Source organism: Euleptes europaea, chromosome 13, assembly GCF_029931775.1.
Source record: "Euleptes europaea isolate rEulEur1 chromosome 13, rEulEur1.hap1, whole genome shotgun sequence".
Taxonomy (NCBI): domain Eukaryota; kingdom Metazoa; phylum Chordata; class Lepidosauria; order Squamata; family Sphaerodactylidae; genus Euleptes; species Euleptes europaea.
Window position 1 is genome coordinate 59,203,681 of NC_079324.1, and position 17,421 is coordinate 59,221,101.

Consider the following 17,421-nt stretch of genomic DNA (forward strand, 5'->3'; position numbering starts at 1 on the left):
AGGAAAAGGTGGGGCATAAATAGTTCAATAAATACCAAATTGTGTGCCCCTAGAAATGGGCCAGCGTGGTGTAGTGGTTAAAGGGTCAGACCAGGACCTGGAAAACTCAGGTTCAAATCCCCACTTGCTCCACGGAAGCTTGCTTGGTGACCTCGGGCCAGTCCCATACTCTCCGCTTCGACCCTGGCAAGTATTTGGATGGGAGACCTCCAAGGAATACCAGGGGTCTGGCTCAGAGGCAGGCAATGGCAAACCACCTTCAAATGTCTCTTGCCTTGAAAATCCTATAGGGTTGCCATACGTCAGGTTCTGTTGAGTCCAAAGCACCCACACACACACACAGGGGGAGGTTGCCTGTTTGATCTCTGTGTGAGTTGCTGTTACGGAGCTGGCCTGTCCTGCAGCGGGTTCCTCAGAGGACTGGTAATTCTTACTCTTCTGCTCTCTCAAAATAAATCCCGGAACTGTTCCTCTGACTTTCTGTCCCCATGATTAGGAGCTTTGGAAAAGCTGGACGGGTTTCTCAAAGGGTTGCGGAGTCCCTTGGAGAGTTTCTGATGGTTCCCAGAGCACGTTGATAGCGTTGCCTCTTCAGCTGTGTTTCTAAACCAAACTGCAAGAACTATTTGGAGACGTAATTGAGATTTGTGAAATTATTCAAAGAACAGAGAGAGTAGATGGAGATAACAGCACACCATGAGATTGATGCGGAAATAGATTAGTGTCTCTGACTCAATCCTTGTGAGCCAGTGGGGTGTAGTGGTTAAGAGGATTTGGGAATCCTCGCTTTTGGGGGACTTTGGGCCAGTGACACACTCTCAGCCTAACCTCACAGGGTTGTGAGAATAAAATGGAGGAAGAAGAAGAAGAGTTGGTTTCTTTATGCTGACTTTTTCTACCACTTAAGGAACAATCAAACCGGCTTGCAATCATTTTCCAGACACCCTGTGAGGTAGGTGGGGGTGAGAGAGCTCTAAGAGAGCTGCGAATAGCCCAAGGACACCCAGCTGGCTTCGTGTGGAGGAGTGGGGAAACCAACCCAGTTCACCAGATTAGTATCTGCCACTCATGTGGAGGAGTGGGGAATCAAGCCCGGTTTTCCAGATTAGAGTCCACCTCTCCAAACCACCGCTCTTAACTACTACACCACGCTGGAGAACAGCGTAAGCTGCTTTGGATCTTCACTGGGGAGAAAGGCGAGGTACAAGCGCAGTCAGTAAATAAATACATTTTGGCCTTATGGGAATCCAAGTGATTGTCAGCCCCACAGAGCCCATGGAATTTGTCTGGACGGGAGGGGGCAAGCCTGTTCCACTAAGGAACTGCTGTAACTTAGAAAATTCTTCCTAATATTTAGCCGGAAACTCTCTTGATTTTATTTCAACCGGTTGGTTCTGGTCCGACCTTCTGGGGCAACAGAAAACAACTCGGCACCATCCTCTAAATGACAGCCCTTCAAGTTCTTGAAGATGGTTATCATATTTCAGTCTTCTTCTCTTCAGGCTAAACACACCCAGCCTTTCCTCATAGGACGTGGTCTCCAGACCCCTCACCATCTTCGTTGCCCTCCTCTGGTCATGTTCCAGCTTGTCTACATCCTTCTTAAATTGTGGTGCCCAAAACTGAACACAGTACTCTAGGTGAGGTCTAATCAGAGCAGAGTAAAGCGAGACCATCACTTCGCGTGATCTGGTCACTATGCTTCTGTAACAGACTGAAACCTTGGAATTAAATCAGGACACGGTGACAGCCCTTCAAATACTTGGTTTCTACCTGTTGGGCTGCCCTGGCTGGGATCTCAAGTGCCAGCGGTGCACCCAGACGTGCCTTCGGACTGTTGCTCGCGTGAAGGTCGGTGCAACTGATTAAATCCAGCCTCTGTTTACTTCAACCTGCCCTTAACCCCCCGTTGCCTTCCTTGTCTTCACAGAATGTCAGGATACAGCCCGACACCATGTTTTTTCACCTGTGGAAAGACCTCCCAGTCCCTTTCTACTTCTCAATCTATTTGTTCGAGGTGCTCAATCCGGATAAAGTTCTTGTGGGTATGAAGCCAGCAGTACAGCAACGTGGACCTTACGTCTACAGGTTTGTGCTCATCCTCTCCGTTGGTCTCTCGCGTGAGTTGTTGTTGATTTTGCTGTCAAATCCCAAACAATTTATGGCATCCCTGTGGGGTTTTCGGGGAAAGAGAGTAACAGGGATGGTTTGCCTTCTTCTCCCTCTGCACAGCAACCTTGGACTTCCTTGGTGGGCTCCCATCCAAGGACTAACTTGGGTGTTCCTTATTAGATGCCATACACTGCTCGTTTGTGTTGCATTTATTTGGTAATTTGCCTTGAGAGCCTTATTGTTGAAGTAAATATGTAAATCCACATCTGTCCAGTTCAAGTCAGACAATCTGTGAACTGTTCTGCCCTGGTCCTAATGAAAGGATTGCAGTCATGTCTGTGTACAGCACAGACGTGTTTTGGGTGGATTGAGATAGGAAGAAAGGCAAGAGAAACCTGCCTTACATCTCTGATAGATTGTGACACTCTTAAGAATGCCACCATATTCTTGTAAACCTACTTAGGCAGATTATAAATACCTGCAGTACTTCTTGGTCGAAGGAACAGTGCTCAGCCCTAGAAATTCCTGTAATTGTAGTGCTCAATCTTCCCCGTCTGTTCTTTCCACATCTGTTTAGATCCTTCAGCCAAGGTAATTAACAGCTCAGTCCAAAGGAGGGGGGCTGAAAGTTACGAGGAGGAGGCGTAGCACCGGCATAAATACCACTTGCGCCAGTGAAAAAGGCACTTGCGCCAGCGCTGGGGAACGGCGCAGCAGCGCCACGCTTGGATTCCAGGGCAGCCGGGGCAGCACATCTCTAGCACGGGCTGGCGCTGGCACCAGAGGTGTTCCTGGGGACGGGGCTGGCAGTAGCTCCCTGCGCCCTTTTGCCCTGGGAAGGGCCACATTTGCCGGTGCGAATTTACGCTGGCAAAATCATGGGCTCAGCCCACGGAGCTGCATACAGCTGAGAGGTGATACGATCACCATCTTCAGGTACTTGAAAAGCTGTCATAGAGGATGGTGCTGAGTTGTTTTCTGTTGCCTCAGAGGGTCAGACCAGAACCAACGGGTTGAAATTAAATCAAATGAGTTTCCATCTAGACATTAGGAAAAAATTTCTAACCGTTAGAGCAGTTCCTCAGTGGAACAGGCTTCCTCGGGAGGTGGTCAGCTCTCCTTCCCTGGAGGTTTTTAAGCAGAGACTATATGGCCATCTGTCAGCAATGTTGATTCTGTGGCCTTAGTCAGATGATTAGAGGGAGGGCATCTTGGCCATCTTCTGGGCTTGGAGTAGGGATCACTTGTGGGTGGAGGTAGTTTGGAATTTCCTTCATTGAGTAGGGGGTTGGACTAGATGATCCTTGTGGTCCCATCCAACTCCATGATTCAATTATTCCATTCTATGATCATGACTGGAGATGGCAGGGATTGAACCTGGGATCTTCTGCATGCCAAGCAGATGCTCTGCTACTGAGCCACAGCCCGTCTCCTTCTTGTGAGGGAGAGCTCACCACCCACCAAGTCTGGTTCTATTGCCAGACTGTTCTCCTCTTGTTCTCCTGCAGTGCATCATCGGGTATGCCCATAAATGATGTCAAACGATAATGGAGGGCAACAGAAGTGAGGCCGTCTGAAGCGGACGGTGACAGCAACAAGTAGACTAGGAAAGCAATTAAGGTTGGGCCATCTTTAGTGTTTGGTCAACTGAAGTTCTGGAATTGCCCAGTGTCCCTGTATCTTTGAAGAAAGCTGATGGGAAGAAAATAGATTCCTTTGAAATGTGGTGTTGGAGTGTTAGGAATACCGTGGTCTGCCAAAAAAAAACCAAATCAGTGGGTTATAGATCAAATCAAGCCTGAACTGACCCTAGAAGCTAAAATGACTAAACTGAGGCTATCGTATTTTGGTCACGTCATGAGACGACAAGAGTCACTGGAAAAGACAGTCATGCTAGGAAAAGTTGAGGGCAGCAGGAAAAGAGGAAGACCCAACAAGAGATGGATTGACTCAATCAAGGAAGCCATGGCCCTCAATTTGCAGGATCTGAGCAAGGCTGTCAAAGATAGGACGTTTTGGAGGACTTTGATTCATAGGGTCGCCATGAGTCGGAAGCGACTTGACGGCACTTAACACACAACACACACACACACACACACACTGTATCTTCTTTGGTCTTGTGAAGATTTATGTTGCAGGGACTGAGCTTACATTATGCTTACACTTTGTTTTAAGACAAACAAAACCTCTCGGCTTCATATCCCTTAAAAATTCCGCTTTCAAGAAGTCCCTCTTACCGGAACTACACTGTCCTTCTCTCTATCTTGCAGGTAATAAATTAGATACTGATGGAAGTTGGGTTTCTCTTGCAGGGAATACAGGGAGAAAAACAATATCACCTTCCACGAAAATGGTACCGTCTCCTACCGGGAGTACCGGCATTTCCACTTCCAGCCGGACATGTCAAACGGGACAGAAGAGGATTATGTTTTGATACCGAACGTCTTGGTGCTGGTAAGAGCTTTAGTAGAACAGATAAGCTGGTTTCAGCCTGTGTGCAAATTACTCCACAGGAGCACAATGGAAGAAAATAAGTGCACGATGATGGGCAGAATACAGTTTCCTGAAAATCGCCTGCTTTCACTTCATTGACATCGAGTCTTCATTGAAGGAAGACTCGAATCCGTAACCCGCAGTCCAAACTACTGCATTCCTTTTTATCACCCCCTTCTCTGTTGTGTATAAACCAGGCCTACTTCAAAATGATTAAGCTACTTCCATGCTGATTAGGAAGCTGAGATTTGTTACATCTGTAACCCCAGGTTTATCTTATTGCAACTAACGTCTGAAAAGGGATTTTCATTTTTGGCATCTAGCAATTTTTTTCAAAAAGCGTTATTGAGCTAGGGCCCAGCGAGTCATGACAGTACCCGTGGGTCCGACTTGTGGGCACCATTGCTATTTTAAAGCGATTTAAAAACGCTTCGGGCCCCCGATCCTGATTTCCCCACCTGCCGCACTTTTTAAAGTGTCAAAACAGCTGAACAGGGTGTTCAGGCACTTGAAAAGGTGGGTGGGGCAAGAGTGCCTCAGCCCACCACACTGTGGGTCTGATCAAGATTGGGCCCTCACAGCATTTTGAAACGGTTTTGAAATGCCGGCCATGTCTGCAGGTCAGACCTTTGGATGCTGCCACATCTAGTTTGGCCCTTACTGTCTTAATAAAGGGTTGCCCCTGAGCACAAAACAAGACTATCCATGAAATAGGCTGTGAGTGCCATAAGAACATAAGAAAAGCCCTGCTGCATCAGACCAAGGCCCATCAAGTCCAGCAGTCTGTTCACACTGCGGCCAGCCAGGTGCTTCTAGGAAGCCCACAAACAAGACGACTGCAGCAGCATCATCCTGCCTGTGTTACACAGCACCTATTATAATAGGCATGCTCCTCTGATCCTGGAGAGAATAAGTATGCATCATGACTAGTATCCATTTTGACTAGTAGCCATGGATAGCCCTCTCCTCCATGAACATGTCCACTCCCCTCTTAAAGCCTTCCAAGTTGGCCACCATCACCACACCCTGAGGCAGGGAGTTCCTTTTATCAGTTTTGAATCTCTCACCCTCCACCTTCAGCCGATGACTCCGGATTCTAGTATTATGAGAGAGAGAGAAAAGCTTCTCCCTGTCCACTCTCTCCATACCATGCATAATTTTAGAGACCTCGATCATGTCTCCCCTTAACTGCCTTCTTTCCAAGCTAAACAGCCCTAAGCGCTTTAACCACTCCTCATAGGGCAGTTGCTCTAACCCCTTGATCCTTTTGGTTGCTCTTTTCTGCACCTTCTTCCCTTTCATATTCTTGAACTCATTGGGGCGGGGGGCTGGATTTCCAGTGGCTGTCCAGAATGTGTGTGTGGCATCCAGGAACATGCTATAACCCATGCCGCCTTTTCTCCCCCCCCCCCCCAGGGAGCGGCGGTGATGATGGCGGATTTCTCAGCTCCTGTGCAGGTAGCGGTCAGCACTGCTTTCGCCTTCTTCAAGCAGAAAGCCTTCATGAACCGGACGGTTGGAGAGATCTTGTGGGGGTACAAAGACCCCCTCATCACGATCCTGAACACCATCAAGCCTGGCTTGCTTCCTTTCGGTGACCAGTTTGGCTTATTTGTCGGGGTGAGTAAAACTGCCAGGGGAAGGAGCGAGGGGCGGTGGACTCTTAAGAAGAAGAAGAGTTGGTTTTTATATGCTGGCTTTCTCTACCACTTCAGGGAGACTCAAACCAGCTTACAATCACCTTCCCTTCCCCTCCCCACAACAGACACCCAGTGAGGTAGGTGATGCTCAGGGAGCTCAAAGAGAGCTGTGACTAGTCCCAGGTCACCCAGCTGGCTTCGTGTGTAGGAGTGGGGAAACAAATCCAGTTCACCAGATTAGCCTCCGCCGCTCATGTGTAGGAGTGGGGAATCACACCCGGTTCTCCAGATCACTGTCCACCGCTCCAAACCACCGCTCTTAACCACTACACCACGCTGGCTCTCTAAGACATGTGGTTGAAACCAGAAGAGCAGGGATGCAGGAAGATAACTCGGATTTACATTTCTGATGCCTGGTAGAAAATCCTAGTCTCTCTGCCCCACCCTCCATCTCATGCACGCATTCTAAACAAAAATAGGGTTGAATTCGTAAAAGCTGAAAGCGGAAGGAAAAAATAATTGTGGTGGTGTCCCAATCGGCCAATGGGACCTAGCGACCATTAAAATCAACTTGAAAGATCAGCTCCCTTAGCAGCCATATTGGCCCTTATTTTCTTTGCTGCCAGAGCATACAGGGCAGTCCTCTGAGAGACAAACCCATCGGTATCTTTTAACAAAAATACTCGTTTCTCAGCTCTAGGACAAGTGTTTAGGCCAGAAACCAACCCGGCAAGAAATTTAGCCCTGGGCTCCACATATAGAGGGCGTTCAAATTAGTATTGGTATAAGTCCTCCAGGCAGATGTTCCACAGATGTTTAGTTAAGTAATTGTTAGCAACTTCTGCTTCTGAGCTGTGGCCCTCTCCTGGGGGCATCTCCATGTTCTCCTTTGTTTAGGAGGACAGCATGTGAATTGATCTTGCTTGCTTCTCTCTGTTCTTGATCATGCGGAGCTGGGGTTGCAGAATGACTCACTGAAGATGTTTTGTACTCTCTATCAGCTCAACAACACTGATATGGGCCTGTTCACGGTGAACACAGGTGTTGATGACATTTCCAAAGTCCATATGGTGGATACCTGGAACGGATTAAAAAAGGTAGGGAAATTATTATGGTCAGCCAACTCGTGTCTGTTTTGAAGGGAGAAAAAACAATCTTTCCACACAATGATGTCACTTGAAGCATGCGGCGTTCTTTTTTGTTCTTTCACAGTGGTTCTTGCAAAAGAGGCACGGTGCTTTCTCAGTCTTACTGGGCCTTCCTTTGCTTTGAATGCTCTCTTCTCACATCAACCAGGGCCTCATTTTGAACAGTTCCATGTCCTGAGAACTTTTAAACATTCCCTGCTTCAAAAAAAAAGCAAAAAACCAACAAACCCCCAAAAGGTCATCAGAGTTCTTGAACAAATTGGCTCAAGCTCTGCACCAAGGAGAAGCTAAAATTCTGCACCTGGGTTCGGCGCTGCAGGTTTGCTTGGGGTTTTGGTTTGGTTTGGCAGGGCTGAAATGTTCTGTCTGGTTGATTTTTTTTTTTGATGAGGTGCCCCTGATTAATCAAGCAGCCGGTTTCATAACTTTGTTTTTCCAAGTCAGTATGTAGAAATGCATGGGTGGCAGGTTTCATCTTAGGACAGTTGGTTACCTTTCTCTTCTAGACAGGTTGGAATACTGCTTCTGTGATGGAAGGCATCGTCTTAGTTAGAGGCACACACCTCTCCCCTTCTTCCTCTTTTTCGCAGGAAAAAGTAGAGTATCCCTTATCTGGACAACCCATATCTGGGCTGATCTGAAAACTGGACCCTTTGAGCTGATTAGCCTCTGCTTAAAATCCTCCAGGGAAGGAGAGCTCACCACCTCCTAAGGAAGCCTGTTCCACTGTGGAACTGCTCTAACTGTTAGAAAGTTCTTCCTAATGTTTAGCCGGAAACTCTTTTGATTTAATTTCAACCCCTTGGTTCTGGTCCGACCTTCTGGGGCAACAGAAAACAGCTTGGCACCCTCCTCTCTATGACAGCCCTTCAAGTACTTGAAGATGGTGATCATATCCCCTCTCAGTCTTCTCCTCTCCAGAGTAAACATACCCAGCTCCTTCAACCTTTCCTCATAGGACTTGGTCTGGGGTTGTGGCTCAGTGGTAGAGCACCTGCTCAGCATGCAGAAAGTCCCAGGTTCAATCCCCGGCATCTCCAGTTAAAGGGACTAGGTGAGTAGGTGGTGTGAAAGACCTCTGCCTGAGACCCTGGAAAGCCACTGCCGGTCTGAGTAGACAATACTGACTTCGATGGACCAAGGGTCTGATTCAGTAGAAGGCGGCTTCATGTGTATTAAATGGAACTCCCAAACAGTAACTGGTATAAGGCAGCTTCATGTGTTCGTGTGTGTGGTCTCCAGACCCCTCACTATCTTTGTTGCCCTCTTCTGGACACGTTCCATGTTGTAGTTGATGTGAAAAACCTCAGCTGGAGATCCTAGAGAGCAGCTGCCAGTCTGTTTAGGCAATACTGATCTTGATGTACCAATGGTCAAATTCAGTATAAGGAACCTTCATGTATTCAAATACATGGTTGAGCAATCTGCGGGGAACAGGTAATACAGGTATTCTGGTGAGATAATCACACCTTTGCTTTCTAATGGTTCAGCGCACACAAAATTATAAATTACATTCAGGCTATGTCTATAAAGTGTATATAAAACGCAAATGAATTTGGGTCCCATCCTCTAGATAGCTCATGTATATTACAATATACGGAAAGATCCAATATTCCAATATGCAGAAAGATCCGAAATACAGACCACTTCTGGTCCCAAGAAGTCCGGATAAGGGATACTCAACCTGTACCATTATTAAGGCTGGGTTTGCTATGACACAAGCATCATCTAAAAATAGAATACTTTCTCCCTCTCTTCAGGTCTGCTATTATTATTTATGAGCATGTTGCATCAGTGTAATTGATAACAGCTCATCCTTTGAGAAATGAAGATTTCTTTAATCAGATGTCAGTCCTAGTGATCGCCCCCTCTTATCTGGCAAGCAGAGAAGGGCAAGTCCCTTGTTTTGTCCAAATCACCCGAATCTTGGAGGAGTTTCTTGGTACTATGCTTCAAGTGGAAGCGCACAAGTCAAATCAGGGCAGCAGGGACACGTCAAAAACATTGCAGCATTCCTCCTGGGGTGGGTGGAAAGTGTGCAACAACCATGGGGGAATCTGGATGAGGTGAGGTGGGTTTTTAGCCCTTGAACAGCCATCCTGATTCTCTACCTCTTTACGGCTTCATGACTCTGAAGAAGTGAGCTGTGGCTCACGAAAGCTCATACCTGCCAGAAATTTTGTTAGTCTTTAAGGTACAGCCACAACAAAAAGGGGAAAAAAACCTTAAACCTATAAACCTAGAATAAGGTACCCAAAAGGTAAGGAGTCAACATGAAATCATGGGCTAATATTGATACAAGTGATTTTGTGAATAATACATAATAAATTTAATACAAGCACAATATTAATATTAATATGAACAACTTGTATGCAGCCCAGTCCTAGCCTCTATGTATCTGTGCTGAGCATGACAAATACACATAAAAACACAACAGTGTGACAATATACCCAAACAATATCACAGCTCAGACCATACGCATTTCAGCTTCTTCAGTGGTCTGAATAATACAATTCTATCCACAAAAACGTGCATAGTATAGCTACTATATTTCATATAAACACATATAAAGTTTAATCATTCAACTTATGCATTCCTGAATATTAAGTATAAAGAAAAAAATGCCCGTGTTTCTCCACCCCCAGTGTGCACTAAACTTCTATGAACTATCTAAACAATATACAAAAATGTTTCAAGCTTGCAATACAATGCTTATATGATTTGTAAAAACAATATCGCTAGATGGCTATATGCCTATATAGTGCCAATATATATGCCTATATAGTGCCAATTTGTAGTATCAATATTGGCATGACACAGTCTTATGTGGAAAGTCCATAGATAGTGAACAAGACGGCTCAACAAGCCGTTTCGTGTGAGACACTTCCTCAGTTGTATTTCATTGTCTTGGTCCAGTATCACAGCGTACAATTTCTTGCCCAGATCTTTTTACAGTTGCTACTGCTTACACTTTTCTCTGTACCTTACTGGATATCATATCTACGCCATTTTGAAAGTGGACGAACGTATAAGACAATTGCAATCCGTAGACTGAGTAAGCTGCCATTTGTAAATTGTAAAGTCTAAAATTTGTTTATGTATATTTCATCCAAAGCTGACTTTATAATCTTAGGCTCCTATAGAAGTATTCCTTTCACAGTACTCAAGTCATCAAGATATATTGAAAAGATGCTACTGGACTCTTGCTCTTTTCTACTGCTAGTGACAGACACCCGTTGTAATCTGTGTCTTGTAGGTGTCGTATTGGAGGTCCGATCAGTGCAACCAGATCAACGGAACTAGTGGGGAATTGTGGCCTCCTTTTATGACTCCTTCTTCACCGGTAGAGTTCTACAGTCCTGACGCATGCAGGTGAGCTGGGCAGAAATGGAGTGCCAGACACATGACCAGGAGCATGAAGTTCTGATCCACCCTTCCATGAAACTATCTTGGTTGTAATATATTCCATGGGGGTAGACCAAATACCAAATTTAGGAGCCCCTTGGTGCAGAGTGGTAAGCTGCAGTACTGCAGTCCAAGCTCTGCTCACGACCTGAGTTCGATCCCGACGGAAGTTGGTTTCAGGTAGCCGGCTCAAGGTTGACTCAGCCTTCCATCCTTCCGAGGTCAGTCAAATGAGTACCCAGCTTGTTGGGGGTAAAGGGAAGATGACGGGGGAAGGCACTGGCAAACCACCCCGTAAACAAAGTCTGCTTAGTAAACGTCGGGATGTGAAGTCACCCCATGGGTCAGGAATGACCCGGTGCTTGCACAGGGGACCTATACCTTTACCTTTAGACCAAATAAGGTCTTCAGGAGGGGGCAGGATATGGACCCATGGCGCTCTACCACTTTAGTCTTCTTTGTGGTTGACCCACACCCCTTTAGATTATTTGTTTTTATATTCCACTTTCCTCTTAAAAGATACATAACATGGGTTTCCTGGCAATCCCCTCCCTATACCTTCACTTTCTGGTATAAAATATTTCCAACTGGTCAAAGAGTTTGGGTAAGTTAACCTTGTAGGTTAGCAATGAAAGGTCTTGTATGGTCAACTGGTGGAGAGGGCTTGCGGGGTACCCAATTTAAAGTCTTACTGCAGAGCTATCAAATTAGCGGATTTGAAGGACTGGTGCTTTTGATTCTTGAATCATCGCTTAGCAGAAGTTTAACACTGAGTGGAATGATTTGGTTCCAGCAGAGAAATTTGGAAATAGCCTATTGGGAATAGCCAATCCAATTAAATTCTGTACCATCTATATACACATGAACACATGAAGCTGCCTTATACTGAATCAGACCCTTGGTCCATTGAAGTCAGTATTGTCTGCTCAGACTGGCAGCGGCTCTCCAGGGTCCTAGGCTGAGGTCTTTCACATCACCTACTTGCCTAGTCCCTTTAACTGGAGATGCTGGGGATTGAACCTGGGACCTTCTGCATGTCGAGCAGATGCTCTACCACTGAGCCACAGCCCTTCCCCAAACTGTATAAACACATGAAGCTGCCTTATACTGAATCAGACCCTTGGTCCATCAAAGTCAGTATTGTCTTCTTAGATAGGCAGTGGCTCTCCGGGGTCTCAGACTGTGGTCTTTCGCATCCCCTACTTGCCCAGTCCCTTTAACTGGAGATGCCGGGGATTGAACCTGGGACCTTCTGCATGTCAAGCAGAGGCTCTACCACTGAGCCACAGCCCCTCCCCAAAGTATTTGCTGAAACCCAGGATCAAACCAGGGACTTTTAGATCTTCAGTCTAAAGCTCTCCCAACTGAGCTATTCTGGCAAATGTATAGTAAGCCCTTATGTTAATTTTAAACCCTACTCTGTCTTTGAGTTTGCAGCTGGTGCTTTGAATAGAGTTTCTAACAGAGGAGTTGAATTTGGGATTGGTACAAGAGTCAAAGACGGTTAAGTGTGGGTCCATTTGCTTGTGGTTATGTGGTTTCTGAGTTCTTTGGGGAGTGTCTACATGAACATCTCCTCCTAGTTTTTGATGAGCCTTGTGATAAGGAGAAATTTGTGATCCAGTTACTTGGCGGTGCTAACGTCATCTGCCAAATGGCAGGTGTTTCCGAACTTTCCACCTTCATTGTGTAAGATGCGATTTTGGAAATGCAAGCATCAATATGAAATCGTTGATTGGGCCAGCTGCTGTTCATCACGGTTTGTCCCTGGTGGGGTAAGCCTGCACAAATCTGATAAGATGGTCTATAAACTAGCAAGACGTATTCATATCCCCCACTCCATCTCTCCACGTGCTGGAAGTCAACTGAAATTAGCTCAAGTGGTAATGGTGCAGTATGGAGGAGCATTTTCTGTCTGGTGTCTTCTGCTTCAAGCATGAGCAAGGTCTTGTCACATAGTTTTGAGTATCCTTGGCTATGAGTGGCCAGTAAAACACATGTAGCTGCCTTATGCTGAATCAGACCCTTGGTCCACCAAAGTCAGTATTGTCTACTCAGACCAGCAGCGGCTCTCCAGGGTCTCAGGCAGAGGTGCCAGGGATTGAACCTGGGACCTTCTGCATGCCAAGCAGAGGCTCTTCCACTGAGCCACAGCCCCTCCCCAACCTGGCTCTAGCCAAGTTGACCACATGATCAACACCAAAGGTGTCCCATATTCTCAGCCAGTTCCTTGTAAAACCTTACTTTGTGCTTTTGAGTTTGGCTCTAGCTCACATCGAGTGATAATTTTTCACTGAAGAGTAGCATTTTTATCCAGACTTTTATCTGCTGTACACTGCATTGGTCAGGCCGCACCTGGAGTATTGTGTGCAGTTCTGGAGGCCTCACTTCAAAAAAGTAACTGAATCTTTAACATAGCACAAATCTATACATTTTTACTCCTACATATAATCTAACTGCCTTATGCAACTTAATATTGTGTTGTGTTAATACACTGTTTGCTGAGCCTCTTAAACCAATATATCTAAACAATAGATAACACTGTTTACTTATTGTTATTAAGTCTGGTAATATATATATCTATACACATCTTCTAGTATGATCAACGTAATATCTTATAGTATCTAACGTATAGAGTTTTTAAACTAAAGAGAGCTGGATTGAGATACAGTTATTACTAATCAAACGTAAAAGCTCTGAAGCAGTGTCAAAAACTCAAAATGAACAAAAGCTTTTGCTGTCTTAATTGCTGTGGCAACAGTTTTTACCGTTTCTGATTGCTACTTTTTTCTTGTTTTGTGCAGTGGTTGTCTTCTGGATTTTCATTAAAAAAAATTATTCACAAGTGTCAAAATCAGCAATAAAGCCAACGACAGCATAGACTGAAATAGATTAAAATGTGTAGCCATGTTCTCTCTGTCTCAGTTTCTCCGTAAGGTCAGAATACAATGGACAGCGGGAGAAGAGGTTAAGGTGAATGAAAAGAGCGAGCAGTTGGTGTGTTAAGGACTTGGGGTGGAGGGAATGTACAGCCACACTCCAGTGAGACTTGGTCAGTTCACTGCTGTTTTATCCTTCGGGCATCTCTGGCATTGAAGGGGGTGACTTTCCTATTGAAATCTTTCTTTCAGATCCTTAAAACTTCAGTTCGAAGCGCCTGGGAAAATCAAAGGAATACCGACATACCGTTATGTGGCTCCTAAGACGATGTTTGCAAACGGAACAGACTATCCACCAAACGAAGGCTTCTGTCCCTGCCGGCAGTCCGGAATCATGAACGTGAGCTCCTGCCGGCTAAGTATGTCTGCCAGACGTTGTGCATTCTAAAGGTTTAACGAGGCAACTCGTCAGTTGTAGGTCAGTTTGAATTCGACAGTGACTAAAAAGGCTAATGCGATCTTGGGGTGCATCAACAGAGGCATAACATCCAAATTGCAAGATGTCATAATCCCGTTGTACACAGCATTGGTCAGGCCGCACCTGGAGCATTGTATGCAGTTCTGTAGGCCAAAAAGAATGTGGGCGGATTGGAGCGCATGCAGAGGATGACCGGAGGCCTGGAGACCAAGCCCTGCGAGGAAAAGCTAAGGGAGTTGGGAATGTTTAGCCTGGAGAAGAAGAGGTTGAGCAGGGACATGATTGCTCTCTTGAAGTATTTGAAGGGCTGTCGCTTAGAGGAGGGCAGGGAGCTGTTCCCTTTTGCAGCAGAGAATAGGACTCACAAGGATGGGTTTAAGTTGCGGGCAGAGAGATACCAGTTGGATATTATGAAAAAGTTTTTACAGTAAGAGTTGTTCAGTAGTGGAATCAGCTACCTAGGGAGGTGGTGAGCTCCCCCTCACTGGCAGTCTTTAAGCCAGGGGTGGGGAACCTTTTTTCTGCCAAGGGCCATTTAGATATTTATAATATCATTCGCGGGCCATACAAAATTATCAACTTAAAATTAGCCTGCTATACTCTTGGGCAGTCCTAGCAGCTCCATAGCTAATTACTCTTCTTCAAGGCAGAAAAAAGGTTCCTTTTCTCAGCAAAACAAACACATCCGCCTTGAATAGAGGCTATTCCTGTCTGCGGGAGGGGGCGGATCACCAGTCTTAGATCCTTCTGAGCTAGAGATCTGCCAGGACCCACGAAGGGCCAGACCAAACGCTTTCACGGGCCTTATACGGCCCCCGGGCCTGACGTTCCCCACCCCTGCTTTAAGCGGAGGCTGAATAAACATTTGTCAGGGATGCTCTAGGCTGATCTTACATTGGGCAGGGGGTTGGGCTAGATGGCCTGTATAGCCCCTTCCAACTCTATGATTCTATTAATTGACTTCCCATTGGGGGGCAGTTCTTGTCTGGGAAATTTGGTGGTGGAAAATGCCATCAAGTCTCAGCTGACTTATGGCAACCCCATGGGTGGCCAAGGCAAGAGACAAAGAGAGGTGGTTTGTCTCGAGGGACCCTGAACCCATAGGTCCCTGGGTGCGGGGGCAGGTCCAGCAAAGCAAAACCCAAAAAGGCAGAACTGTGAACCCTCACAATTCTTAAGGTAGTGCTACCACGAGCCCCTTTTCTACCCAGACAACCAGGGACCAAGGAACAAAGCCGCTAGCCTTCCTGGGACTAAAATCAAGGAAGTTACCCTTGCAAGGTAGGACGCTTACAGGGCAAGTTTCAGAAATTAATCTGGTAGCTGAAACCAGTGATGGCCAAAGTACTGGATTCAGGTTGAAGCCTCCTGAATTCAAAAACACCACAAAGATAAGTAGAGTGATTTATTAAAATTGTGCAAGAATATGCAATGAAAAGAGCAGTGAACAGTGAAGACAAAATAATAAAGCTATAAGTTTAATCTAAGCACTTTTACAAGCATTGGTTCAGTATCCAAATGCTACCAAAAAGAATGAGTCCAATAAAGTCCCAAAGTCCAAGGCAGGGTTTCCGGTCAGTAAGACACCCCCCCCCCCAAATCAAGGTGTCCCAAAGTCAACTGCAGTCTTGACACAGGGCAAAACTAGAAAAAGATCTTAGCTAAATGCTCAACAACCTGCGTTGGCGTGATTCCGGTAAACCAATCAGATGTAACTTGACCAATGAAACATGCTACTAGCCAGGTTCTCTGAGCAATCCAGTGAGTTTGCCAATTGAACCAGATGTTCTGCAGCTGTGTCGGGTTCGGTTAACAAAAACCTCCCGCTCATGAGGAATTAATGAGATGGAATGTATCCTCCTATGCATCTGTGGCCTTGAAGCTATTATGCCTATTGGTGTGGGTTAAACTGAAGCTTTTGCCAAAATTAAAAAGTGCATTAAAGAGCTCGATTATAACAGCACTACTTTTCGTGCTCGTCGCGTCTGTTCATCCCAGTTCTTCGGAATACCCCCTCCACGTGGTCTGCCTGCCTATACATATTATCTGACAACTCCTCGTCTCTGTAGAGCTTTTTGCTTGGCTAGATTGAATGCTAACCCTTCTATGGTAATGCAGGGCAGAATTCTGAATATACCATACTCAGACAGGATCTGCCCTTGCTCTTCTGGCTCTATTGACACATTAGCCCATGCCCTTTTGGAATGCCGCTTTTACGAGGAACTTCGATCGCACTATATTTCCCCCCTTTTAATATACAAATCCAATGCCTCTGTGACTGACATAATGCCTTTTTTACTAAGCGACAGGGACCCCAAGGCTACATTGTCAGTGGCAAGATTTGTTTCAGTCCTTATATCCCTCCAACACTAGATATATGCTGCTCAAGATCAATTGATCAAGGAGCTTCTAAGGGATAAAAGGAAAGGTATTGGTGTGGGTTCCTTCCCTCATCTAAGTCTCTGAAGCCACAAGCAGCTTGACCTAAGTTTCCAGAAAGAAACTTCCATCTCTTCATAGAATCATAGTTGGAAGGGACCACCAGGGTCATCTAGTCCAACCTCCTGCACAATGCAGGACATTCCAAACTACCTCCCCCCTGCACTCCCAGTGACCCCTCCTCCATGCCCAGAAGATGGCCAAGATGCCCTCCCTCTCATCATCTGCCGAAGGTCATAGAATCAGCATCGCTGACAGATGGTCATCTAGCCTCTGCTTAAAAACCTCCAGGGAAGGAGTACTTACCACCTCCAGAGAAAGCCTGTTCCACTGAGGAACCACTCTAACTGCTAGAAAATTCTTCCTAATGTCTAGACGGAAACTCTTTTGATTTAATTTCAACCCGTTAGTTCTGGTCCAACCTTCTGGGGAAACAGAAAACAACTCGGCACCCTCCTCTATATAACAGCCCTTCAAGTACTTGAAGATGGTTATCATAACGCCTCTCAGTAGTCTCCTCTCCAGGCTGAACATACTCAGCTCCTTCAACCTTTCCTCATAGGACTTGGTCTCCAGACCCCTCACCATCTTTGTTGCCCTCCTCTGGACATGTTCCAGCTTGTCTACATCGTTCTTAAATTGTGGTGCCCAAAACTGAACACAATACTCTAGGTGAGGTCTAACCAGAGCAGAGTAAAGCGATAACATCACTTTGCGTAATCTGGACACTATACTTCTGTTGATACAGCCCTCTAGGCCTCAGCCTGAACCGTTGTTTGAATTGAACAAGAACCTGCTTAAGGGAACCAATTTCTTGACAGTTTTCC

The 17,421-nt window shown here is 45.8% G+C and overlaps 1 protein-coding gene and 1 non-coding gene across 2 annotated transcripts in view; one reads left to right on the forward strand and one right to left on the reverse strand.

Annotated features, from left to right (window-relative positions):
- The first annotated feature begins 1,933 nt into the window (after positions 1 to 1,933).
- Positions 1,934 to 17,421, forward strand: part of SCARB1 (scavenger receptor class B member 1) — a 175,177-nt gene continuing 159,689 nt past the window's right edge. Inside the window, exons 1-6 of the mRNA XM_056859086.1 lie at positions 1,934 to 2,088; positions 4,425 to 4,566; positions 6,022 to 6,225; positions 7,247 to 7,342; positions 10,650 to 10,765; positions 13,930 to 14,096. Coding sequence (XP_056715064.1) covers positions 1,955 to 2,088; positions 4,425 to 4,566; positions 6,022 to 6,225; positions 7,247 to 7,342; positions 10,650 to 10,765; positions 13,930 to 14,096 — 859 coding nt within the window. The 5' untranslated portion in view covers positions 1,934 to 1,954. The remainder of the gene's footprint in view (positions 2,089 to 4,424; positions 4,567 to 6,021; positions 6,226 to 7,246; positions 7,343 to 10,649; positions 10,766 to 13,929; positions 14,097 to 17,421) is intronic.
- Positions 12,105 to 12,177, reverse strand: TRNAF-GAA (transfer RNA phenylalanine (anticodon GAA)). Its single transcript has one exon. It is a non-coding gene; the product is annotated as a tRNA-Phe (tRNA).